This window comes from Glossina fuscipes, unplaced genomic scaffold, assembly GCF_014805625.2.
Source record: "Glossina fuscipes isolate IAEA_lab_2018 unplaced genomic scaffold, Yale_Gfus_2 112, whole genome shotgun sequence".
NCBI classification, from domain to species: domain Eukaryota; kingdom Metazoa; phylum Arthropoda; class Insecta; order Diptera; family Glossinidae; genus Glossina; species Glossina fuscipes.
This window is the reverse complement of record NW_023998455.1, coordinates 3064878-3091219: the sequence shown is the minus strand read 5'-3', so window position 1 is coordinate 3091219 and position 26342 is coordinate 3064878. Positions and strand designations below refer to the sequence as shown.

General features: G+C 33.4%; 1 protein-coding gene across 4 annotated transcripts in view; it reads right to left on the bottom strand.

Moving 5' to 3' along the window:
• Positions 1-26342, bottom strand: part of LOC119639650 (tight junction protein ZO-2) — a 188971-nt gene that overhangs the window by 129951 nt on the left and 32678 nt on the right. For all 4 annotated transcript variants that reach the window (XM_038037179.1, XM_038037178.1, XM_038037191.1 and 1 more), the window contains exon 2: positions 1916-1985. In XM_038037179.1, the coding sequence (XP_037893107.1) occupies positions 1916-1985 (70 nt within the window). The remainder of the gene's footprint in view (positions 1-1915; positions 1986-26342) is intronic.

Here is a 26342-nt window from a genome sequence, read left to right as displayed (position 1 = left end):
ACATATATATATACATACACATATACATATCCATACACATATTTATACATATATACATTCACATGTATGCAATAGAGATTGCTTCAGGTTTTCTGAGCTTTAACCAACGGATATTTGCAAATTATGTGTTTTCTCGTTTTTTTTTTTCTTTTTTTTTTTTTTTTATCCAGCGAGAAACAAGAAATTGTTATAGTTTTAGTTTATAGGAAATATTTTTGCAAAAATCGTTTAGTTTATACACAACTTTTAAGAAATAGCAATATAAAAAAATTAAAAATAGAAAAAACAAAAAATTTAAAAAAAACAACAGTAACACTAACAAATTACCAACACATTATAAGTTAAATCAAAATTAACTCTGGTGCATTAGCAATACTTGCATGCATTGCTTGGCCTGTCAGACCAAACCCTGTATTCACAACAATCTGACCACAATACGTGATCTGTTTTCTTTTTTTTCTTTTCTTGTGGTCTATAATTCAGTTGTTTGTATGTGATTATGTGGCAATTTTTTAATTATTTCATTACTAGCGGTCATGAATGAAGTTTGTTCACGTCTTTTATGCTTTATGTTTTTTTTTTTTTTTTTGATTTTTTTCTTTTTGTAATATCTGTCTGTATCAGACCCGCCCCAGCACTACTATTGCTTTTGAAAATAATCTTTACAAAATTTCGTTTTGCAAGCAAATTCGAAATAAAAAACAAAAACTATTTAAATATTGTGTAAGTTTTTGTTACTGTAACGATTTCGTTTTGTTTTGCTTTGTGTAAGACATAAATGATATTGCTTTTTATTTTAACATCGCAGGCAATTGTCATTGAGACTTTTTTTTGTTTCTTTAACTAAGATTACATAGAAAATTTTAATATCTTCATCTCCAGGGCCATGTACTTATGTATAATGGAAACAGTGTACTAGATTTGTCAGGGATACACATCCGAAATAATACAAAATGTGTGTGAATAGCAATTGTTGGTCCGTCTATCCGCCTACTATTGCAACTTATGCTCAATGGAAAACTTGAGACGAAAATGTGGTAGGCGGCATATGTTATATGTGTAGAACAACGCCTTTTAGTGCAGTAGAAAGTGAAAGATAAATTGGGTATGCGCGATTCGAACGCAGCCTTATATAACTTTCTTACTACTTTCTTTTTTGTCTTAATGGTATTTAGTTAATAAAAGCCAAACTTATTCATTATATCCTACACTACTTGTGGTACAAGACTACATTACGAGTAACTTTTTGAACCGATCTAAACTTGTCCGTCCTACCTAGTTTTCGTAAGTTGGACGTAGTTGGACAATTTTATGATGCAGAGACCAACGCTATCCAAAACGATTCGGACTGGCTCATTTCTTCGATCCTTCCCCATATAAGGATTTAATTTGAAGAGTCGTTATAGGGAAAAAAAATTGCAATTTTCAAAATTTTCCGACAAAAAGGTTTAAGTTATATCTAACTTTCATTATACGGACGTGTCTGTCTGTCTTTCTTGCGTTCAAACTAAATTTTTTAAACATTTTGATTGAATTTAGTACAATCACATGCTTTGATACAAGAACTAACGCTATTGCAAATGGATTGCCATTCCCAAATTGGTGTGCAAAACGTAGAGCCGACTGAGCTAATTTTTCAAATCCCTTCTCATATAACGAAAACTTGCTTGAGAATGAAATGCACGTGACCGTAGTAATTTAAGATAAACGAAATTGACTGTACCAAATTTGGACTATCTTAGCCTATTTTTGATCCTTTGTATAAAAGTCTAAATTTTCATATCTTATATACATCAAAATTAAACCGTAATAGGAATTTGATATAAGAAACGAAATCGACAATATTTGGACTACGTCCATCTGTTTTTAGATCCTAAGAAAAAAAGTCCAAAACTTTTAATACTTTTCTACTTACTTGTCTATGTATTCAATTGTTTCAATTTCCTTTTCGATTTTATCCTCATTCTTATCATCGTCAAATTGATCTGCAATGAAAAGACAAAAAAACATTCCATAAATTAAAATAGTATATAATATATGTATAAAAAATTAAAACAAATTAGAAAACAGTAAATGCCTCCATAATAAGCTTACATAATATTGTTCTAAGGCATTTAGATGCCAACAAACAATGACAGCTTAAAAGTGTGAGCACCTGTGATCGTTTGTCGATTCATACAATTTTAATTGAAAATCAATTTAATAATAGCAATTATTTATAAAACAATTTGTTGTTGTTATTGTTGTTGTTGTTAATGCATTTTTCTTTCCGCTACTACAACACTTCAAAGTCTTTCGTTAATTAAATTTATTATAACCCGTCGTTATTGTCATTATACGAAAGCAGTGTGCGTTGTGTTCTTTTAAATGAAACAATGAAATTAAATGCGCTTTGATGTAAAGCGCGCTTCGACTAATCCATAGCATATATTTCTTACATTTGAATTAATTGTGACAGATGGCTGGATGTTTGTTTCCACCTCTCGTTTTTCTCTAATGGGAAGATCGGAAGCCCTTTTCCCCCTATCCCTGGCCCTCTCTCACTCAAACATGTGCAATTTTTAAGAATTAATGAGCAAGAAAAAAAAAGGCAAAAAATAAAAATTCATAGAAAAATCATGAATCAAGGCAATCATATATTAATTCGATTAAGAATTTTGTGAGAAATAAATGTTCTTAGCCGGAAACGCCAGTACCCGGCACAGATTTTTTTCTAAAATACCGAGTTTGAAAAATTTCTTAAACAAGATCGATAATAAACATCGCTTGATGTAATTGTTTGTTTATTTGTCATAATATGAGTGGGTTGTCGTGCGGGGAGGCAAGCCCATCTTTATGCCCTGAGTCCCTTGTGTTGCAGAGATATATTAAATTTATGCGCATACATGCGACATCCAGAAAGCCTTGAGGTAGACTGTTCGTTTGTCATACTGGTCGATCTAAGCTTGTCTGTCCGTCTGTCCGCCTTGTTTTCTTATGTAAGTTTAAGGAGATGTGTACGACACCCAGAAGGATTTGATATAGATTCACATTTTATTTATTTGTACCAATCGATTCAAAATCGCTTTCTGGATCGATCAAAACTTGTCTGTCCGCCTGTCCATCTTATTCCCTTGTGCTCATTTCGCAATTTTTGAAATATTTTAAGGAAATTTGATGCACCGACATATTTCCGCCCAAGGACAAAGACTATTGAAAATGATTCGGATAACATCGCTTCTACAACCGCTCCCCATGTAACGCCTTATTTTGAAAAGACATTATATGCTTATTATGTCATATATGCCATTATGTAGTACATTCACTTGTTTGTTATTGCGAAGTATTTAAATGTTTGTATTTAAAAAAATAAAAAAATTTAAAAGCATTGATAAGCACTAATGGACATAGTTTTTGCATGCGCATAAATGAACAGCGTAAATATGATATTATCTAATAGTGTTTATAGTGCTAATTAACAAAATTAAGATTTATTTATGAACAAGTGGACTTGCGTCACTTTCAAAATTAATGAATTATTAGAGTTATTGATCAAAATACTGCTTTTGACAGCGCTTATGGGAGAAGAGCAGGTGTGGGGGGGTGTATGCTACTTTCACCCAAACTTTGTTCTACCAAACGAATCTAAGCTTGTCTGTCCATCTGTCCTTTCTTTTTTTTTTTTGGTGCTCAAGCGTTCTGTTCTAAGTAGCAGAGAAGTCTTACTTCTTTGATTTCATTTAAAATGAATGCATTATTATAACACATACCGCTATAACTGCAACTAATTTTACCACATAAATGAGTAGAAAGATTTCGTCTAAGCCATATGCGATTTTTTTGGGAAGAAGAGAAAGAGAGCGAGAGAGATAGAGATAGAGAGAGAGAGAGAGAACGAGATGGCGGGGATAGGGAATGGGCAAAGAGGGGAGCGGGGGGAAAAGAAAGGGATGAGAGAAAAATGGACAGGGGAAATCGAGAGAGGAGGGGGAGTGAGAATAGTTTCAGAACTTCTGCACATTTTTGTACTCACCACTGAAGGATGAAGGTGAACTCATTTTTTTTTCTTTCTTCATAATGTATTTAACACCCTACAACTTTCTCTTTGTTTCTCATAAATTTAAATATTTAAATTTAAATTTTTTAATATTTTTTAATATTTTATTTGCACTTAGACATTAAATATGTTACGCATTTTACGCTTACGTCTTTTCTATTTTCATCTGATTCATGCGCAACAACCATTTCCACTAATGTTAAACGGAAATTTATATTTCCGTTCCTGCTAAATAGGTAGAAGTGAATGTATGCAAGTACGCTTATACACATATACATAAATTCGTTTAAAGATTTTTAACACTTACGGTCACATTAGGTACGGACAAAGAAAAACTTTATTGCGTCTACAAAGTGAGAGAAAAAACACATACTTCTACAGCAATTAAATAAGTTTTAAAATTTGATGACGTCATTACGTCTTCTTCTGAGGATATTCTCTATTTGCGATAACTCTACTCTTTTGCGGGCAATTTGTCCCGAAATGCAAACGTTAAACATCGCATGGCAAGGGAAGCCTAATCACTTAACTTGCCTCCATGTGACGTTAATCAGACGCTAATCATTCTTGGATGGACCTTGGTCACTTTTTCTCATATATTATTGGAATTTTTACCATTATGACACTAATATAAAAATACAAAGCTGGAACAACTTTAGGGCCTTCTAGGCTGGCAAAGAAAAGCCAAACTGAATATACCTTCCTAAGAATAAAGCCTTCTCTATTTGTGTTTTCATACGTACACCACATACCTTTCTGTTTAACTTGCACATAAGAAACCTAATGATAACAAACTCGTACTGAAGAAAGATTGAAAAGTTTTTTCCTTTTTCTTTTTTCAACTATCTGAACTATGTAAAGAGGAACCTTATGTTGGAAAACTTAATGCATTATTTAACCTCATTCTCGAAGTGAAATACCTATTCCTATCCACACTACTCTTAATCTCTGCAATCAATACTTGTTGTGGTTTCGTATAACCGAAATATTTCGGAGAAAACCGTATAAAAAAAGAAAATTCTATATATATTGTACAAAAATAAATTTTTAGTTTATTTTTAAAAAAAACTTAATATTTTTTATCATTTGCTATAAAACCTTACCCTATACATGCGTTACCTACTTCTGTCTTAAGTGTTTAGCTCGGTTAACTTTCAACTGATTGAGTGGCACTTGAACAAGCGCTCTTGTGTTCCAATCATAACCTAGTTTTTACCTTCTGAAATCGAACTTCCTTTTTTCCTTCCTTTATTATCATTATTATTATAGGACCAACCAATCGGGTGATGTCCCCTATTCGCAAAATGCGTTGATGGTGGGAAAGAAGTCAAGAAGAGGATGGAGAACCGGCATCTGCCTAGTGGTAGTATGCACAATCGGTAAAGAACAAGGCACTCATCGCAACTACGGCCAAAGTAAATATTATTGCATTGAGATTTGAATCCGCAAGAGGCCTTTTCCTTTTCTTTTTTTTACTGCCCCAACATAGACAGGTAGATAAGAGAGATGCTTATCCAAAAACCCTCCCATAGTTGTTTGTACCGAGAGCTCAGCCGGTAAAGTCATTATTGCACGATCATCGCCTATCTCTTTCTCTATACCTACTTCCTTCTGATTCGAATAACGCCTTCCTTCCTAAACGAAATCTATAAAGCGAGCAAATGTGAACACCTAAACAAGGCTTTAAAAGTCGAATTTGTTTCTAGCGTTGATACGTGTATGCAAGGAAAGATATAGAGATGAAAAAACCATGCACAACCCCTGAGCTTATATTGTTGGTTTATAAAAAAGACCTTACACCTTTCAAATTGATAACTAATTAGTAAATCACGGTTCAAGAGAGCAAGCGACAACTAATTTTATTAAAATTACATTTAATAACTAGATCTACTTGTATACTCAGGATGTTATTATCCTCTTCAGGAGCCATTTATTTTGCTTAAAACATTTCTAAGCAGTTTGTATGCGGACACAATGTGCGTAAGGCATGGTAAAACTTGTTTAGAAATCGTGCTGAAGCCGGCTGGGCGGTGTTCATTATAAAAGATTCTACTGTACTTTTTTTTTTTTTATTTTTAAGTCTACCCAGCCCTCAAGTTGCTAATGCATCCACAGTTTTCTTTGTATAAGTTACTCTGTGGCGATTACTTGTATAATTCTCAGGCATATTTTTATATGTGCAAAACAACGTTACCGCAAATAGTACAGATAAGTGAAGCATGTACTTGAGGTATATTTGAGAAGTAAAATAAAAACTTACAGTCAAGGTAAAGGAAAATAAGCATTAAGAGAAAAAATAATAAAAAAAAAAAAAACCCCGGAGAAAAAAAAGAAGAAAAAAAACATCTCTATGTGGTTTAAAACTAGAAAAAAAGAAATAAAGAAAACAATAAAATGAACACAAAAAGTTGAAAATGTAAGCTAATGTGTATGTTAACCGCACAGATAACCCTTATGTAACTCATAAAGACTTCTCCTCACACATATATAGAATGACATCTCAACATTTAATATCAATCTAAGCAGTTGAATGAAAGCAAGCAGCTACTGCCGCTGTTACTGTGCATGTGCTATTTAAAGAGCGAATACAGATATGGTATAAAAGGGAATCACCTACAAAACGCATATAACCCAAAGTTAAGTTTCAAGAAATCTTAATCGTATATAGTTTTGAATAAATTCTCCTAATCTTATTAAAACGTAGTTTACATTTTCGAAAAAAAGTGACATTTCTTCCATCAAGTCGAATATATCCAAGAAACTGCACAGTCTAAATGAAATGAATATGAACGTCGTATAAAGATCCCAAGAGCAAGGTGAGATAGATGATCGATATTAGGTTAAATGCAAAAGTCGTAAGAGAGACAAAAAAACACTAAGCAAAGCAACAGGCGCGATACACGTTACATGTACCGTTTTCGGTACTCACAAAAAAAATGTATTAATTTTGAGTAATTATTATTATTATTATTACTATATTTTTTTTTTGTTTTTTTTTTTTGTTTATTGCTTGTAATTATTGAAACAATAAAATAATGCTCCATATATTATAGCTAAGAAAATTAATTTCATATTAAACTAAAATAATGTGCCCAACGTATATAATGTGGAAAATATGACTTATGCTTATATTTCCATAGAGCATTGAACTTTGCTGAAACATGGAATGTATAATACAATAATGGTTTATTGAGGCAATCATTGCAAAATATTTTCAACCTGTTTGTAATATTTGCTGACATTTGACTTAAAATCTATACCATAGCATGTTTGTAGCATGATTGTCATAAGTAAACCTTTTGCTGAACTGTAAAAACCAAGAATTATATTACTAAAGATTTCCTTTAGTCTTGCTAAGTCAAATAGAAAATTCCAATGACTTTTCAACTTTTATTTTTATACCCTCCACTGTAAGTGGTTGTTTTTTTCGAAAATATTCGTAACCCCCTAAAGGAAGCTTCAGGGACCCTGTAAAGTAAATATATTCTTGATCAGCGTGAAATTCTGAGTTCATTTATCCATGTCCGTCCGTCTGTGTGGTGTCTCTTGTTGCATGTGTGTATCAAACAAAAATGGGCCAAATCGGTTGGAGCAGAACTGCGGAGTGAAGCGTAAACTGAACGCAACTCTGTCTTTTTTAAACAAAATTTTTCGATTTTCGCTCGTTACCCAGAAATTATTAAAGTTGGATGGCTGAAAGTTACTACATTTTATTTTTTCAATTTTTTGAGATTTAATGCTTATTTTTCAGAAGGCAAGCAACACAGAATGCTTAAAACTATTTTGTACACTCATGAAAGCGAGATATATTACCTTCCTGAAAATGGGTTAGTTTTAAAATAATTATGACAATGACTGATATACTCATCAACACCGCCTGTACTGTTATCAGTACACGTCTCAAATTGTTTTATAAACATAAACGTAACCAATAGCTTTCAGACTTTCGTATGTTAATTTGAAAATTGCATTTTATCATGTACTGAAAACAGTACACAGAGTGCTTCTAAAATATCTACAAAAAATAACATTTATTCATATAATTACATATATAAATATAATTACACAACACATTCGAAAAGAATAGAAAACAATTTTAGAGTATCGAAGTCAGGCTAAACGACATGCTCGACCTATGAGAATGCGAGAAGGCAGAAGCGAGGAAAAGGGAGAAGAAAGAGAATTAGAAGAGATTGCGAGAAAGCCGAAGAAGAAGGGACGACAATTAAAACAATTAAGGGGAAGACATTAGGTACAGTAAGTAATAAAATAAAGCAAGCAGTTCCACACTTCGAGAATCTAAATGAAAAGTGACAGAACTTTAGAGAAATTGACATAGGCAAAAATATTGAAAGGACCATGGGAGGAGATGACTGATAGTGAATGATGAAAAGCAAGGGAAGGGAAGGATAGATGAAGGAACACAAGAATGAAAGGAGATAAAGATGAAGGAACGAAAAGGAAGAAAAGGGCAACAAATAACAATCTAGATGAAGACAAGTTAAATCGAGTAGAGTATAAAAAGTAATAGAGGAATCAAAACAAGATACGGAGGGAGGAACCATCAGTAAATAACAATTTAGGTGCAAACAAGTCAGATAGAATAGCATCGAAAAAGTAACAGAAGACTGAAAAAGAGATGAAGAAGAAGTAACAACCTATATGACGACAAGTCAGATAGAATAGGATGGAAAACACAATAGAAGACTGAAAAAATGATAAAGAGAAAGAAAGAACAGTAATTATTGGATGAAAAGAGGCAGAGAAAAAACTACGAGCAAGAACACAGTAAGCTTATAAAGAATATCAAAGGGAAGAAAAATTCGAATTTAATTTGAATCATCTTCGAAGGAGCTCTACAAAAACCTTAACAGGGGTTTGTTCAATTTTTAGAATTTAGCTATAGTTTGATTTGAAAGTCTACTCCGTCCATATTAGAAAAGGTAAAATATTTGTGGACACCTCAGTAATCTATACGAAAATACCTTTCAAACAAGCTAAACAAATTCAAATTCTGCTTTAAGGGAATTGTGTCCACCAAAAAATTTTTAACCTTTTCTTATTTAGATGTGATTGGCTTCCAACTCCAACTGTATCCTAATCCTAACTACTTAACAGTGTTCTGTTAGGGCACTTGCAAAGCTCTGTTAAGGCAGATGGTAGGTGTCTTTGCTACTTAAATTCGAATTGATCTATAGAGCCTTTATCAAGTTACTCAAGAGAATACGCCCAGCAATTAAAGTAAAGTTCAAGCGAAGCAAGAGAAGAAAAAGGGCTGATAAAGCTTCCAATAACATAATGGAATGCATATTTAAGAGAATGCAAACAACTTTGTAGAAGAAAAGGCAATAATTGTGAATCAAAGGAAGGCTAAGTAGAGCGAAGAAAATGATAAGAACTTGAAAGAGCGCAAAGGAAATTAAATTAGTTCGAAACTTACTAAAGCACATTTCAATTATTTAACCCATTAGAGATGATGAATATTTTCGAACACGATCCCCATGAGCCGACAATTTTTTTTTTTTATATGATTCATTTTTAATAAAAAAAAAAAATGTTCGTAAGTCAATTCGCCCAAGCAAACTGATTGCACCCGGAGAGAGAGAGAGAGTATTTTTACTGCGAGCAGCGAGGATTGAAAGAGATAAACACTTATTTCAAAAATAGTTGGATCACCTATCATCATATTTTGCTTTTGAGAGCGAAGAAGAGAATATAATGCAAAGATGATTTTCGTCGACTAATCTGCTTGGAATGACTGATAATTGCTCATCATTATCCTTGCGTACACGGGATGTTCAAATGATTGCACTCATTGGGAGAGATCGATTCCAAAATCCCTATCTCAACTATGGCAAGAAAAAAATCCATTTATTTATGTATAATTTCCTTAATGCTATTAACCTTGCTATTGCTTTGATGTTTTATGATTCACACGAAACAGCTTAGTCATCATTCGAAAGCTACCTTGTCTTTTCTAATTTTTTTTTTTTTTAAATTGTTTTATTTTTATATAAATATAAATGTTTAAATTTTTGAAAATTACTTTAGTGATTTGTTTTTTTTTTTAATATTACACAATCTCATACGCATTAAGTATTTTAATTTCTATGTATTTTTGGTATTTTTTATTTTTTTAATTGTATGTGAATTTAATTTTTTTTTTTTTTTTTTTGATTTTATTTTTGGTAAAAACAAACCGTTTAAAAAATTATTTAACTAATTTGTATTGACCAAAAGGAAAGAATACAAAAACATTCATATATATATATAATAATGAATATACATATGTGTGTGTGTGTAAACACTTTAAACTTCAAGCAATGCACTGAATATGTGATGTTTTCCTTTTTCTTTTTGTTGTTGTTTTTTGTTTACTAAAATTTTTCGTTTACACAAAAAGAAAAAGTTAAGTTGAATATAACAAGCCAATGTAGACCTAACCAAAAGCAATAATCATGTAATCAATTTGTAAAACATTTGATTGGCAATCATAGCCAATCTTTCATTTCTGCCGCGCCATCGCCCCTTTCCCATACAGCAGCGTTTATATTTATTCATTGAGTTGGCCCTCTTTTCACATAATTCAGATAGTTTTGGAAATTTTTTCTTAACAACCATAAAATGTCATTAATTCAATGCATGTTATAGCAAATATTTACATTGAATTCCATATTGTTGCTGTTGTTCTTGTTTTTTTTTTTTTTTTTTCTTTTTTTCGTGTTGGAGTTGATTTTGGTTATTGAAAATTTGTTGTTTGTTGACACTGTATTTGTCAAATTTTTATCACCATTTTACACAGCAATGCAAACGCGAACGCAACATACACACCTGCATTACTAGCGTTATTCTCAAATTTTTGTAATTAATACTCAAAGTTATAATAAATACGTTAGAGGATTTGTAATAAAATTATATGCCTCGAACGAAATTATAAAATATAAAAAATATTAGGCTATTATTAGGTATAAAATATGTTTACACTTTTTCATTCAATTACCGCAATGCAATAAATTTCAATTGAAACATGTAAGAAAATTATATTGCATCGTGGCTGAAGACTAAGTTAAATTTTTATGCCCTATAACACTGGGTGGGCGCGTCTGATTTTTCTATTTTCATAATAAAAATGGGGTGAGTGTCGCATTTTATGAGCAACAAGATAAATACATGAAGAACACGAGTGGTCAAAGTTTATGTTTCATAGATATGCGGCCGTTGTAGACGTGTCCTTAGACCGGTTTGGGACATTTTCAAATTTGAAGGCGATATCTTCATATTTGCGAACGGGAAAATGTTAACCGCAGACACTCGACAGTTGGACAGAGGGACAGATAGACAGACAAACAGGCAGACATACTTAGGTGCATTCCGAATTTGAAACTGGCCAGGAATTTACTTACTTTTTATTCACAAAATTAAAATTCGATATACTGTCAAATTGGACGGGGGTGGTCAATTTTCCCAGGTGCTACGGAATCGCCCACAGAACAGAAAAACCACATTTTTTTTCCTTTTACAAAAGAAAAGTGTTTTCACTTTATGGGGCACTGTAGAAGTGTCGTTCGACCGATTTGATCCATTTTTAATACCAATCTACGCCCGAAATTTTTCATTTCCAAATTGATAGATTTATCGAATGTTTACAAGAGACGGACATATGGACATGCCTAAATCGAATCAGAGTTTGAATTTGATTTTATATATATGTACTTTGTGGGATCTCTCAAGTTTCCTTTTGACCGTTGCAAACGGTGATCGGTGTAAGAATTAGAAATTTATAGTTTACAAAGGCTTCACGTCCCAGTAGGCGGCGGAATGCGCGGAAATAGAGAAAAATATAGTATTGAGCTTTAAAGAGTCGTCTCAATCAGTAATTAATACTTTAAGTGACTTCAGTTCAAAATAGTGTGAAGCATAAAGCAAGTCAAAGTTCAATATTCATTTTTCCGAAAAAAACTAACCTAACTTTATGGAATGTAATTGTAGTTAAGGTGATAGGCAACATGCATAATGCATGCAGACGATGTCGTCATTTCTTATATAAAGTCTAATAAGAATATTTTAAATAAGGTTCAGATCGTTCCTCTTAATCGCTTTTTATGCCACGAATTAATAATTTTTAGCAATTTGTGGGCACTTTGTGAGTTTTGCAAAATGCGTTGAAGCTTTGAAAAAATGTCCGCAAAATGTGTTGCAAAACTTTTTATCTCCACCGTAACTCATTCTCAAGCAAATCATATAAACTTTACCTACTTGTAAGAACTTGTAGGTTATTTTTAAACAAATCCCACAATTTTTTTTTTTTTATTATTACTTATTTTATGTTTTTGTTGACAGATTCTTTTAACAACAAAACATGTTGGTGTTGTATGTTCCACTTTATTATGATCATATTAAGATGCAATAAATTTTATTATATCATTTTTTCATACAATACAAAGTCAATAAATAAATAAAAATATATTTTGAAATTTTATTTACAAATTTAATAAAACTTTGAAGGAATTAATAATAATAGTAAAAAAAAGCATTCTTAGAACCCTACGCTGTTCTACTTTTATAAGAAAAAAAAAAAAAAATAACAAAACAAAACGCAAAAGCAAAACGAAGAAGAAAAAGATAAGGAAAAAAACCACTACTCTGTGAAAATAAGTTCTGGATTCTCACGCATGCATGTCTTGAGGATATGGTCGAGCTAATGAGAATTTGAAGAAAAGCATGCACTGTAAAATGCATGTAACACTATTAATATATATCGCATGCATGTGCACATGTATATATAAATATATATAGATACACTTGAAAAAATTGACAGAAAAAAAATCATAAATTAGACGAAGAAAAAGGCGTTTGCTACTAAGGTACGTCGCTGATGTTATCCTTCAAGAACATCAAAACCTTAGAAAGCAAATAAAAACACTATAGTGGGCCAGGGTCCAGGATCTTCTATCAACCTATAGTTATTCATATAACGATCTTTCACAAATATGACGTCATGATGCCGAACATGTTATATTTCGTGCCAGAAAAATGTTGTTTGCGGGAAACTTGGCCACACTGGTATATTCAAAAAATTAGTAAGAACAATGTAGTGGTCCTAGGCTTCCCTACATCGCTTTGCTTGATACGGTTACCCATATAACGATATTTCAAAATAATGCGTCATAGGATAAATGGACGAAAATATGCTCCGGTCCGAAGTACCTTCAATGAGATTCTTTCCAAATTTGATCAGCATATCGTAAAAACTTGCAGGCTGCAGGTTGAACACAAGAAAGCAAGACGGACAGACAAACAAGAGAAACGCGATACAAAAAGTTATTCAGAATGTGACCCTGGATCGATCGGTACAATGAAGGATAGGTATATCTCAAGTCCGGCTGAATTTAAGGTACCCTTGTAAAAAAGTAACACAAAGTACAAAAAAAAAACCTTGTCCGAGTTTATGCTGCCTTCGGCCATTCCCCATCTCGTTCTTCCCCCTAATTTTTTCGTGGCCATTACTGTGTAGGGAAAATCTCGGGATTGGTTATTTAAAAAAAAAAATCATGGCAAGAACGACAAGAATATCTCCTACCAGAACCTTAACAGAAGGTCATACCGCCTATACTCTACTCTTGCATTGGTTTGCACGTAAGACTTTCTAAATTCTTGGCGAATACTTTTTCAATGATCTTTAGGATCTTCTGCTCTCATAAGCTTTTCAAGGGAAGCGCCTTTTTCCTTTTTTTTTTTTTTTTTGAGAGCTGAGCCTTATAACTCTCTTAAATATTTCCAGTCTTGTTCTTTATTCCCGCTCTCAACGGTTCTTTTATTATTTTCACTGCTCTATGCGCTAACAAGCGAGCAAAAGAAAGTCACATCAAGTTCACTCATATAGTCTATAAACATTCTCCGCATCGATAGGACAAAGACGTGTAAAAATAGCAGACACACAGTGTTCGGATCATGTCGATTACATGCAAACAATGATCAAGAGCTGAACATCGATGTTATGGTGATCTGAGCAGACAATGCAATCTATTGCAAGATTGACGAAACAAAATCGGTGAAAAGTGTCCCCAATGAGAAACTCTATAAGTGAACAAGTTCAAGAAAACGCTACGAAGATGTAGGCGAAAGAACAAATAGAGGGGTGTGCAAGCAACATTAAATCAAAAATCTATATAACAAAAACTTTCTGAATAATAAGCTTTTGCAATCTATTAAATGTGCGCGTATCTTCAATAGAGAAGAACCGACAAGGCAGCCTAGCATCCCACACTATTGGTGAATAGCTCATCGGGACAGACATCCGTGATGAGAACTGCTTTATCTACCTACGTATATTCTTATTGAACGAATTCGAGTCATAATTGTCGAGTCATATAGGGGTTCACTTTCTAAAGCATTTCACATCTTTTAAATTTTATGCGCAATTAATATGAAACTGAAAAACTCACGTCCTTTTTCACCTGTAACCTATTGGATAAATGCGGCTCATTCTCGTTTCTGGCACAAAAAGAGCGAAAATCGCCCCAAACCCCAAATTAGTAACGGTCGCACGGCATGGCAAATCGTTCGAAGAAGATACTTGAGCTCGAAAAATCCGGGTAATCACGTTTGTCTAATCGTATCCTACCAATCACGTACCTTTCTCTTTTTATTCAATGCACGCCAATATATAAACCGCCGTTGCCACCATCATGTCGGAAATTTTTCAACGGAAACGAAAAAGTTGGAAAATAAGTTCGACAGGCGTCTACCTGTGTAAATATTTACGGGAGATATAATCTTTTTTAGAATAAGAGCAATTAATGGAAGTGTCTACCAAAGCCATACATTCGCAGATTTTCTCGAAGACTCGCTCCGAAGTCTTCCTTTTTTTTTATTTCTTTTACAGATGCTCTTCTAGATTCGCTTTGAAGCTTGCCTTTTTCGTTTTCTTTCTCTTGAAAAGTACGAATAAAAATTATCTGATAAATAATTATTGCTCTTTTGAATAAAAATGACGTAAATGAATATAATAATTTATAGCTTAGGCTACAATTATTCTATTATATCGAATTGAATGACAGCTGAAGGTATTACACAGTCAGACCCATTATGCACGGCATGCAATAAATAAAACAAAATTTGAACAAGTTTTTAGGTTTCATTTTGTTCATGTCTCGCCCCCCCCCCAACAGAAGATATATTAAGTTTGTCATATATGTTTTTTTAATGCATCGAAACAGGCTCTGCGATCTGCTAGTGCAGCTAACCCCCCAACCAATCCGGGCAACATTACTGAGGCATTATTACTCATACGGTATTTTTTTGTTCTATGATTTGTGGAACTCACAAACTACATTTGGTAATTAAATTGATATTGAAGGGGATTTGTTTTTTGACTAACCGTCTGGACTACGAAAATTGTTACAAAATCCAAAAAAAGTTGCGGAAAGAAATAGATACTGTTTTCGATAATAGTGGCTACAGACCGATCGTATCGCCAGAATACAACCCTAAGTTTCATTGCAAAAATGTAAACAAACAGTCCAGCGGTCAGTCAATATAAAACTGAGAGGAGAAGGGATTAGATTTATAAACCTGATACACAGTTCGTGGTAGTACCATTCGGCCTTGAGATACACTCAGCTTTTATTTAGTCTATACTTCCGTCCATGTATATCTGTGTTTGATGGAGGACGAACGCTATTGAAAATGGGTGGGGTCGGATCGGACCGCTCACTCGCGCATTTCCCTAAAGACGGTATGGTGTGGGATATCTAATCAGTCAACAGTCTTGTCCGACTATAATGTTCTTATTTGATATTTATTTATTTTTTTTTCATTATTAACAGCTTTAGGTGGTGGGTATCCAAAATCCGCTTTATATGCGAGCATAACTTTCTTACGTATTCTTTGTGGCTTTATATAGTATGACATATATTTAATTTTATGGCTTTGACAATTTAAATAAATCTGAATAAAGAGTTGAAATAATTACAAATAAAAAAATGTGCACAATAGTGAGACAAGAAGAATACAAAAAAAAAAAAAAAAACAAAAACAAAAAAGAAAACAACAATGCACTTAATATAATATATCTTATGACGTAAAAGAGTCTACAATGACTCAAAATAGTACTGGAGAAAAAGAACATTCTTTTTATTGTTTAAGCAGATTAAAAAATAAATAAAAAAAAAAAAAAAAAACAGAAGCAAGAACAAAAGCAAAATATAATCTTCCAGAGAAAATATATCATCACTTTAAAAATTATGTCAAATTTTTATAATATTTCTGATATTTCCACTCATGTACTTTACGCACACACTCGAGTACACATTCAAGCACTATTGCATTGCGCTTGACTGACTGGCGGCTACTACGTGTACACATGTATGTATTTATATGTGAATATATAGTTACGGAATATAAAATAATTTACTCAGGTATTAGAACTCGATTGTAGAGAAATAATAACAATAACAATAAAAATAGCAAAATGTACGAGAAAAAGAACTACCGTGTTCAAAAAGTAAGACCAATTTAATTTGATTTTTTTTTTATTTTTTTTTTAATCTATTCATTATTCCAAATTTATTTCGGTGCCTACAAAGTAATCCCCCTTAGGTACTACATGCTTATGCCAACGTTTTTTTTGCGATCCTCAGATAGTGTTATTATAGTCAGTTTACGAAAAGACCTTCAAAGCTTTCCGCGATTCATCCTATATCTCTTAAATCGAGAAGTCACATGAGGCTAAAACAGGTAAGTACGACGAGACATACGGAAAGGTATGTTTACTGAAATGGTCTCGAAGAACCCATGCAGTGTGAGATTGCGCATTATCGGGATGCATAAACCAAGAGTTGCCTTTCGACAAGCTTTTTGCAAATAGCTTCAAGCAAATGACGCTTGGCTCGGCGGAGGCATTTCACAGAGCACAGCCCTTTAATAATCGAAAAAAACTATTAACATAATCTTGATTGTTGAGCGATTTTCAAATCATGTGCACAGGTCTAAGTCTCATATCCCATAATAATGCTCTTCTGACAGCTAGGAACCAATCGGAACAATTGCTTTTTGTGTCGCACAAAACCAAGCACCGATGACACATTAATGCGAAATTTGGCACGAATATGTGTCGCAGTGCTACCAAGTTTGGAAAAAAAAAATTTTTCCGCTATTCGATATATCCGCGCAGTTTAACTTGAATATTGGTCTTACTTTTTGAACACAGTCTTAAATTGAAAGGGATGTCCACTTACATGGTCATCTCTTCCAGAAATTTCATTAGAACCGCCAAATATTATCATATAGGGATCAAAATTTGTCTAGAAATCTTAGACAGATGTTAAGATATATTTCAGAAAAATTTACAATCGGGAACACTATCGGAATCAAATACTTTAACCTTTAACCCTTTTTGTGCATATCCTTCCGATGAACCCGTTTCGGTCATTTTTAAATTTTATATATGGTTATGAAAATCTTTGACATATCTAAGTTTATTGATTTAATTTTGATGTTTTCATATAATACAGCAGGTGACAGCAATCACCGATTTTGTCTAATCTGTCTGTATGGTCCTTTCAAAGCACTTATGTTTCATGTAAAATATTGAGAAAATTTGGAAACTTTTTTTTTCATTTAAGTCAACTTTTCTCGATCGTTGTTTATCTGCTTTTACGGGCGCGGATCGTTTCACTTACTTATTGCAATAATTCGGCAAACACAATATCATTACAGCAACAGATAGACGATCTGAGTTAAAACAACTTTACAAATGTGTACTAATGAGCAGTACGTGCACTTCATTAAAAAGTTAAGCGCAATTATGTTTTAAGTGTAAGCGCAAGAAGAAAAAAGTGAAAATAATTTTAGTTTCTAAAGCACTGCGTAAGACATGCGTGCATACACATAGGAGCTATGAGTATATACAGTCACGTTAGTTCTTTGAAGCGTATAATTCCCGTCTAGTCAAAGGATTGACAAGCACAGCGTGCGTTCTCTCTTCGTGATGGGATTACTTAGTCAAACATAGCCAGTGCAAATCTCTGTAGGCAGAGCCATACTTAATAGGTATAGTTAAAACCTGAACCGATTTCGGTACGCACACGCTAGGCTGGGGTCGCCACCTATCCCTCTCTTTTTACTCTCAGTGCGTTCTGACTATCGATACGTTACACGTACGGGTGGTATCGTTTGAGTAGTTGTCAAATTTAAAAAAAAAAAAAAAAAAAATTCTATTAATGACATCCTGTCCTCTACATGGCTCGTAGTAACAGCAAGCCACGCATTTCTCTGACTGTATTCCTAAAAAGGCAAATCCATTCTGGGGATATCCAATCCTTCCAAGTATATCGGGCTACATGCCCTACTCCTATAACATGGTGGCGGCCGAAAGGATCGAAAAAAGAGATAGCGAAGCCGGCTCAGCCTAATGAATCAATAAGTCTTATGCTTTTATCGTCTGAGCACTCAATGTAACTACGGCCTAAGTAAACTCTACTGCATCCAGATTTGATCGATGATAACGACTAAAGACAAATTACTTTCCACAAGCTCCTAACGAATTTGGCTGAAACAGCTGACTATTTAAGCCCTCAAAATACAGAATTAACTCAGACTTGGAGTTAAAGCTTCTATAAACGACTTTGGAATGCTTTATATAGAAAGAAAGCATGCATAAGCAAACAGCTTACTAATCATATAGCGACTGATGTAGCACGCGACAAATGCTAACAAAACGAAGTCATTCCAAAGTCCAGCAATCAGATGAGAAAAATTGAAAGAAAATATATTTACAAGTGCACACCTATTGCACGGTCCTTGTATAATGCTGTAAATTGTATATTTTGCTTTTCTATGAGCTTGAGCGCATATCTTTCTTCAGTCTGATGTTATTTTTTCTTTAATTCTCTACGCTTTGCATTGTATTTTAATTATGTATTCTCTACAGTTTTGATAGTGCGTCTTTACGAACAATGAAAGAGACGTGCGTCTGCTTCGTCTTTATTTGAGAAATTTAGTTTAGTGGAAATTTCGTTTCTCACGCTGATTTAAATTTCAATGAAACCATTTAAATACCGTTTTATAATACAACACAATCAATGCTACTAACATAGCCGTTACTACTTGTACTATATTAAGTTATGGTAATTATATCATCATTTAAAACATACCCATAAAGCATTTACCGAGAGATATTGCACTTAATACAAAAAAAAATTATGTCTCCTCTCACAGGTGTAGGCTTTCTAATTCAAACTTACGCAAATTCATTTTGGCAAAACGTATTTGGAATACAATAATGAAGGTAATGGAACAATCCTTGAAAATTCCAAAGGCGATAGGTGTTCTCCTTTCCCTTTCTCCAAACGTTGACAACAGCCAGAGCGAAGCTTGTAATAAGTATACACACTCAAATCTGTTTTCGTGTGATGGATAGGGAGAGCAAAAAAGAGGTATATATCACGACAAGCTATAAAAAATAGTTTTCGTAGTACAATTAAAAAGACTTTTTTTATGCGGTAAATAGGAAAGAACCTCCCTCTCCCATAGAAAATAGCTCAAAATCGAACGAAATAACAAGGAATTGCAAAAAATCAACTCAGCGGCCTAACGAGATACGCAACGTGTTTCAGGAAAATCCGAACTAGCACGGCACGATTATAGATTTCAATGCACATATATGCAATGCATTGGGTGACTCAATTCTTATGTAATCTGATGCAATACAAATTAAAAATCGAGATCGCTATATATATATGTATGTACATACCGCACAAAAGAAATCGCATAAAACAAATTGCAGAAATATGCGTGTACTTTCACTTATTACGACTTATTAAAACAAAACGTTCGATGGGGTGTGGTCGAAAGACCGGTCCGATCCGACATATTTTCAATAACGTTCGTTCAAAACACGTCACTTTATCACATTTCATCGAAATATGTGAAAAATTGCGAGCATAAAATACAAAAATACATGGGTCCACATCAGATGACTATCTCAAGTCCATTGAAGTGTTACAACCGTCCGCGCAAACTTAATACACCCCGAACCACAATTGATGTTGTTATCATAACTAAAGGTTTACGTAACTTTATAGGTGCACTCTTCCACACCCCAAAAATGTTGAGGTTATCTTCGTTTCAGTTTATTATCTGAAATAGAAATAAAGGGTATGTGCACATCCTAGCAAGAAATATTATAATAGTTATAATAGTTAATGTCCACCAAAGTGTGATTAGTATGACAAAGCCGACAAAAGCATGCCGAAGTTGGAAAGACATCAGCCAGGCCCAACTGATTTTATTGAACATCGAAATACGATTTTTTCAAGTTTTTTTTTAACATGAAAGTGTATGAGTATAGAAGATTAAGCCGCAGGCCTTTGTAAGCTTCTTTATTTGCCTTTTTTTTTTCTTTTGCTTTTCATGTTCACTATAAGCGAGGCTGTTCTTAAACGCGAAAATGTCACTATTTTACATTTGTTATGAACGGCCAATATTTTGAAACGTTTGCGGCAAATATCAGTGATTTGTCTGAACTTTTACGATGGCAATAGGCTGCAATAACAGGCAGACGGAGGGACGGGCAGTTGAAATTCGAACTTATCAAGATTTTATGATTGCTACTTATAAAATTTTTGTAGAATTTTTCAAGCATACCCATGACAAATCTAGTGCAGTGGCACCTGGAGATAGGGGCATTAAGTTTTTTTATGTGATCGTAAAAAAAAAAAAAAAAATAGGAGAAGAAAGCGGAATTAAATTTGATGGGCTTTCAGTTTTGATCTCTGCAAATTTATTTCCCACCTTTGTTGTCAATGGACGTTAAATTAGATTGGATGGGATAAAAATTTATTATATCTAATTCCCTTTTCTTTTTTCTTTGAAACACTAATCACTTATTTTAAGAGAATAATAAAACAAGTTTTATTCAAAGTAATGTTCATCGCTAGCTGGATAGTTGAATACCGGGATAAAAGGACACTTGGGCGTTTAAAGTAATCCGCTAAAAGACCTCTCATTTTGCGTGTTGTTATAAGAATGAAAGCTCCGCTCGAGTAGCCAATAAATTATCGATTAAATGCCGAGCTAATTTGAAAGGGTAAGGGTAAGTTGAATACGATGAGGAATATGGTACATTCCAGTTCAATGATATTAACGTCTCCTGGACGAGTTTTACCACGCGGAGTGATAAATCACAATGTTATGACATCTGAGATACTTGGACATGTTTGGATTACTAGCTCTGGGTAGTGTTTAGTTGTAATAATTTTTGTTTGACTTAGGCAACCAATAATTCGCCGCACTCCCAGTTGACTTTCCTAAAAGAGATGCGCCAGAGACATTCAGCTTTTTCACCGCCTGATTTGACCAGTGTGTATCGAGACTAATCGCGCGTGCCTTCTTCATCACAGATTACAAGTCAGTAGCACTGTTCCTCGAAACGGAACGCCTCCCACAGTTAACGCTTTCTCTAACCCTTTTTTTTTTTTTCGACGCAGACAACGAAATACTACGTTCTTGATACTTTAGTGGTATAATTTATCCTTTCACGTAGAGCTGCACATTTCCAAAGCACTTTCAGATGAGGAGTAGTCATAATTTTTCTTCAGCTTCTTATAGTGTTGGTTACACATTCTGTTCGAAAACAGCGAGATTTAATTTAATATCCAATAACTTAGACATTTTCACCATCATAAGGATGCTCTTTATTGATTTTAAGGGCTTATCGTCTTATTTGGTAAGAAGAAATTCTGTTTTTTTTTTTTTAATATGAATAATTATTTAAGGGAAGCATTTATTCCTGTAGCGCCACCTCAGCACTCACTGCTATAACTGATGGTACGGAAAAATTTGGAAGTTGAAGAACTTTGGTAAGCATTCAACCTTTAAGATCGATTTAAATGGAATATTTGATCAATTAGTTATGTGGCCCATAATGAACATACATTATTACCCTAAAAGCCATTTGATTACTACAATGATAACCAATGAAATATAAATAATAACATTATGAGTTATGTCTATCACACAGCAAAAATTAAAGTTGAAAACTTGCAATGCAGCAAATATTATAAGTAAATGCATAACAAAAAAAAAAAAAAAAAATAAATAAATAAATAAAAAAATAAATCGTGCTGTCAGTGTATGTGAGAGGAATTTAAAATTTTGTAATTCGCTCATAATGCTACGCTTCTCATCAAATTTTTCATACCTTGTCTGAAACAGCAGTTAGTCAGTGAGAAAAATTCTAACACGTTTTCTTTTTAACTTTAACTATAATACCTAATCATCATTATTTTTTATCATATTTTCTTCACAGTGTTGGTGTTAATTCTAAGCACGCGTCTTTTAACAAAACTATAAAACTTGTTAGAAGAATATTTTCTTAGCTTTTAAGCTAAACTATTAATCGTTTATTATTATTGTTTAAACGTAAAATTTTATTTTTAATTATTGTCGTTGTTGTTGTTATAATATAAATTTAACATATATAATATATACATATATATGCGTTATATATGCATATATATATATATATACATATGTACATATATTGCTTGTTATTGTAGTTTATTATTAATAATACCCCGACCAGCCATCCATTTCCGTTTCTATAAGAAATAAATAAAAGTAATTCTTAGAAATACATGTATACTCATCTTTATCAAGGGATTAAGTTATACCAAAATTATTACTCCGTGTGTAACATACAGAACGCTTTGCGAACGACCATCGTTTGTCAAAACGTTCATCGCTAAGCTAAAAGTTGCCTCCTAAATGCCTAGGGCGCGCACCCACATACGGGCAAAGTGTAAATGAACTCCATTACTAAATGAAAAAATTATATTCCATTTGAAATCTCGCTCGCTTTGAACCAATATACGAAAACTGTAAATGAGCCTCAGACTTATTCTTGTTCTACATTTTTTACAAGTCATACCAAGCACTTGTATCAAATTTCAATGTAAATTTCTTATGGATTTTCAAGTTCACTTTTTTTTCTTGCTTATCGGGAGCAATCACACCCACTTCCAAAGTTGCTCTTTAATCGCCGGCCAAGAACGCATGCATCCATGATTTGCTTTTTTTTTTATAAGTCTTGCCCTTATGAGCTTTCCATCAAACGGACGGACAGACGAGAGAAAAAATTCTTAACTGAACGGAAAATATATTTTTTTCGGAGCTTTGAGATCCATCCCATATAAGACTTCTGCTACAAGGGTCTCCATGATGATTTTAAGATAAGAATAAATGAAATTTAGTGTTAAGAAAGGAGGCGCAAAGTGCTTAATGGTCGGGCTTGCAAAAGTTTCGTGAATTGTTTATTATTACTATTATTATTATTAATTCAGTCAGAGAATATATTCTAAGATCAAATTCTTGCACCAGTAGCATGCATCTAAGGTTATCGGCTTTATTAAAAACTCATTCGCTCTTGAGACTCGAACCCACGGCCATGGAGTTGCCATTCGAAATTCTTTGCCTACTCGGTTCGTCAGGCGGATAGACAAGCTCTTCATTTTTTGTCCACTATACATAAGCCAAAGTTTAATGCTAGTCAAGAAGAGAGAACTTTGTGTTACAACTAACAGAATAGATTGGACTAAGATATCTATATTCCTTCAGGAATATTTAAGAGATTCTAGTAAATTTCATCAAGGCATAAAAATTAGCGCTTGTTCTCCCTTTTCTCATTTCTTTCTGGACATCAGCGTGACGCACGTATAGAGCACATCCCTTGGTGGATTGTTCATATTAGAAAAGAGCAAACAAAAACTTGCTCAAATGAATCCTTTTCATAGTCTCTTAAACGTTTAGCTTAACTAAAGTTTCGGAGAACATTTTCTTGGGATTTCATTGTTGTCATAACAAGTATTGTAACTGCTTTCAGAATTGAATAATATTTAGTTACTTACGATACCCGCTAGCTTTTGTCAATTTCCTTATATTTCTCGCTGAGTTGAGAAAGCAAATTTTTCTATACTAATGCTTAAGGAAATATTGACACCATTTCTAAAATAATTATGAAATACATAAACAATAATCATTACGTTGCACTTCTTCTACTCCAAATAGCACGAAAATGACACTGTAGCAAATATGTGCATAGTACACCATTCTAGTCTGCTTTGCCTTTTATGGTATTGTAATCGAACTATACATAATTACAGCTGACATTAGAGAATTCCTGGCCGCATTCGAGAACAAAAGTAATTAAAGAAAGAAAAAAGAAGAACATGAACGCTTAATGTTCATAAATTTTTTGTTTAGCAAAATAAAACAAAAAAAAAAAAAAGTAAATAAATTCTATTCAAGTCTAGCTAAGACATTATTTTTGCAAAAGAAACGCTTGCGTGACACTTATTTACAACCGGGAGAATCTTGAATATCCATTAATCCCACAAAAGCTAAACGTATAAAAATTGAAGCTGTTTTTTACATGAACCGTAGGATCTATAAAAATACTTCCAAGCGTCCGTAATGTACAAATAAAAGCATTATAATGCGCCCCAGGCCCTATACCAACTTCCCTAATACTGCTATTCATATAAGGAGACTCTTGGAAATAAGGCTGTAGATGGGGAAACTGCTATGATAGGAACCATTTGCAAAGCATTCGTCCTTAGCCAAAAACAGAGCACAAGAATGAAAAACGGACAGACGGACGGACAAGCTTCGATCGATTCGAAAAGCGGTCTATCTCAAGTTTTTTCGCGTATTATGACATAGTACAAAGACTATTTGACTAAAGGCTCGGTTACAGCCGAATATAATTGTATGTCTTCTAACTAAACTTTCACTTTACGTTCTTCGATTAATTATATTTTTCGCAGTCTCGAAATGGGAAATTTTGCCATACCTAGCGTACTCAAAAGATATGAGGCCTTGTGATTACCACTTATTCAGATCGGTGCAGCATGGCTTGCGTGGCACGCGGGTACGAAAATGTGGATGGCAGGATCGTTGCCAAATCAATATAAGTTCTTTCGACATCTTGCCGAAGTGACGGAAACTACTTCGACTTATATATATTTTCAAAATTTTCCTTAATGAATGCCTTTTGCAAGCGAAAAAGTGATCAGAATTTTTGCAAACACCTAACACAAACGATTGTAGTCATAGATGTTTTCATTAACTGAAGATTTCGAGTGCCTAGTAAAAATTTTCACCTATCAGGGCATTGTCAACTGAGGCGGAAGCTTATGTTCGATTCATAAGACGTTGTTAATGGATGACAACGATGACCTTTCGCCATTTAAGAACCGAAACTATAGCTATTCCGGTGTTTTGATTGCCGAGTCATTTGTAAGATTTCGAATATAAGGAATCATATAATAAAAAAAACGATGAGTTCGTATTTCACAATTTCTCAGATTTGCCTGCAAATGAACACAGAAACTCTGGATACTTTCGTTTTATTTTAATGATTGTTTTTTTTTTTTAATTTTCTGCCGAAATTTGCTAACCGCGAAATAATTTTTAAGCAGAAAACATAAAGAAAAGATTAAAAAATGCTTACGACTTATTTGTTTATTTATTTTTTATTTATTTTTTTTTTGTGCGCGCGCGCGCGTTTATAGATGTACATATATAAAAAGAAATGCCACTGAAGTGAAGAAAATTAAAGTCGATATTGTTGAATATGCGGATAAACAACCCCTTAAGGTGAATATGTAATGAAATATTTATGTATTTGTGTGTTTATGGTTTCTTAAGCAATCGCATTAAATCGCCAGGTGCTGATGGTTTGTATTTTTCAAAAATGAAGATAAAACCAAAATAATTAAGACAAACACATTGTGATGTACAATGCATTCAAAAGGCGAAGATATATGAGCAAAAATTTCTTCAAAAATATAAGCTGAAGGTATTACGACGACTGGCACATAAGCAAACATATTCTTCGTCTCGGACGGGAACGAGCCTTATCCATTTGTTTGCTGATCGTAAAAGGAACAATATCTGATGTAGAATTAAATCTTTGCCAAAATTACTTTCCCTGTAAGCATTTCTTCAAGTGTGACGTCTCCATGTCAAGGTGCCCTGTTCTTAAACTTTAAACGCAGCATTACTAGTTATGGCATCTCTTTTTGTTTTTTCGTCACCTATTGAAATAATGTTGTATACTATACGTACTTGAACCGATATGGCACTTAAGTATAACATAAAAATCGCGTCCGTCTTGTAATTGCAAATTTTGCTTATTATTAAAAAAAAAAAAAAAAAAAAAAACCGAAAAAAAGTGCTAGTTTTCTTAAGGTGGTGACATCTCAAGAGTTACTCCACTTTCCTTATGATTTCAATATAAAATATT